At 62.5% G+C, this 769-nt stretch overlaps 1 protein-coding gene across 1 annotated transcript in view; it reads right to left on the reverse strand.

Moving 5' to 3' along the window:
- Positions 1-769, reverse strand: part of F10 (coagulation factor X) — a 36,017-nt gene that overhangs the window by 27,607 nt on the left and 7,641 nt on the right. Inside the window, exon 2 of the mRNA XM_011979435.1 lies at positions 92-252. Coding sequence (XP_011834825.1) covers positions 92-252 — 161 coding nt within the window. The remainder of the gene's footprint in view (positions 1-91; positions 253-769) is intronic.

The following is a 769-nucleotide window of genomic DNA, read 5'->3' on the forward strand; positions in this document are numbered from 1 at the left end:
CTGCCCCTTCCTCCAGGCCGCCCCCTGGAGCTCGGGCCAGCCAAGGGCTGTGGTCTGAGCTCCTTCCCCACAGCCCAGCCCCAGCTCTTACCGTCTTGTCAATGTCCTCGAAGACCTCGCGGGCCTCTTCGTATGAGCAGGTCTCTTCCATGCACTCTCTTTCAAGGTTTCCTTTCTTCAGCTCTTCAAGAAAGGAATTGGACCTCCTGACCCTCGCCAGGACGTTGTTGGCCTGCTCCCTGCGGATGAACACTGGAAGGCAGGAAGGACAGGGTTAAAAGCTCCGGTCGCCCTCACCCAGGTTCCCCTTCACCCAGACTCCCCTCACCCGGGCTCCCCTTCACCCAGACTCCCCTCACCCGGGTTCCCCTTCACCCAGACTCCCCTCACCCGGGTTCCCCTTCACCCAGACTCCCCTCACCCGGGCTCCCCTTCACCCAGACTCCCCGCCTGGTGTCAGCGCGCTCCTCCTACTGCGCAGGCGCAGTGCTGGGTTCGCGGCCCAGCCTCAGTGCTAGTCCTCCTGCTGCGCAGGCGCAGTACTGGGTTCGTGGCCTGGCGTAGGTTGTGCGCCTGCGCGCTGGCGCTCTAGGCTGTGGCTCTCAGCAACTACGGAGGGCAAGGCCGGAGGCGGGCTGAGGGCGTGGGAGGGCACGGGAGGGCACGATCTCAACTCACTGCAACTCGGCGAGGCACTGGCCGAGGCCATGATTATTGGTTTTTAGGTTAGCATTTTATTATTAAATGGACTTAACTCTGGCAGAAGCCC

This window comes from Mandrillus leucophaeus, unplaced genomic scaffold (genome assembly GCF_000951045.1).
Source record: "Mandrillus leucophaeus isolate KB7577 unplaced genomic scaffold, Mleu.le_1.0 Scaffold201, whole genome shotgun sequence".
In the NCBI taxonomy this organism is placed as follows: Eukaryota; Metazoa; Chordata; class Mammalia; order Primates; family Cercopithecidae; genus Mandrillus; species Mandrillus leucophaeus.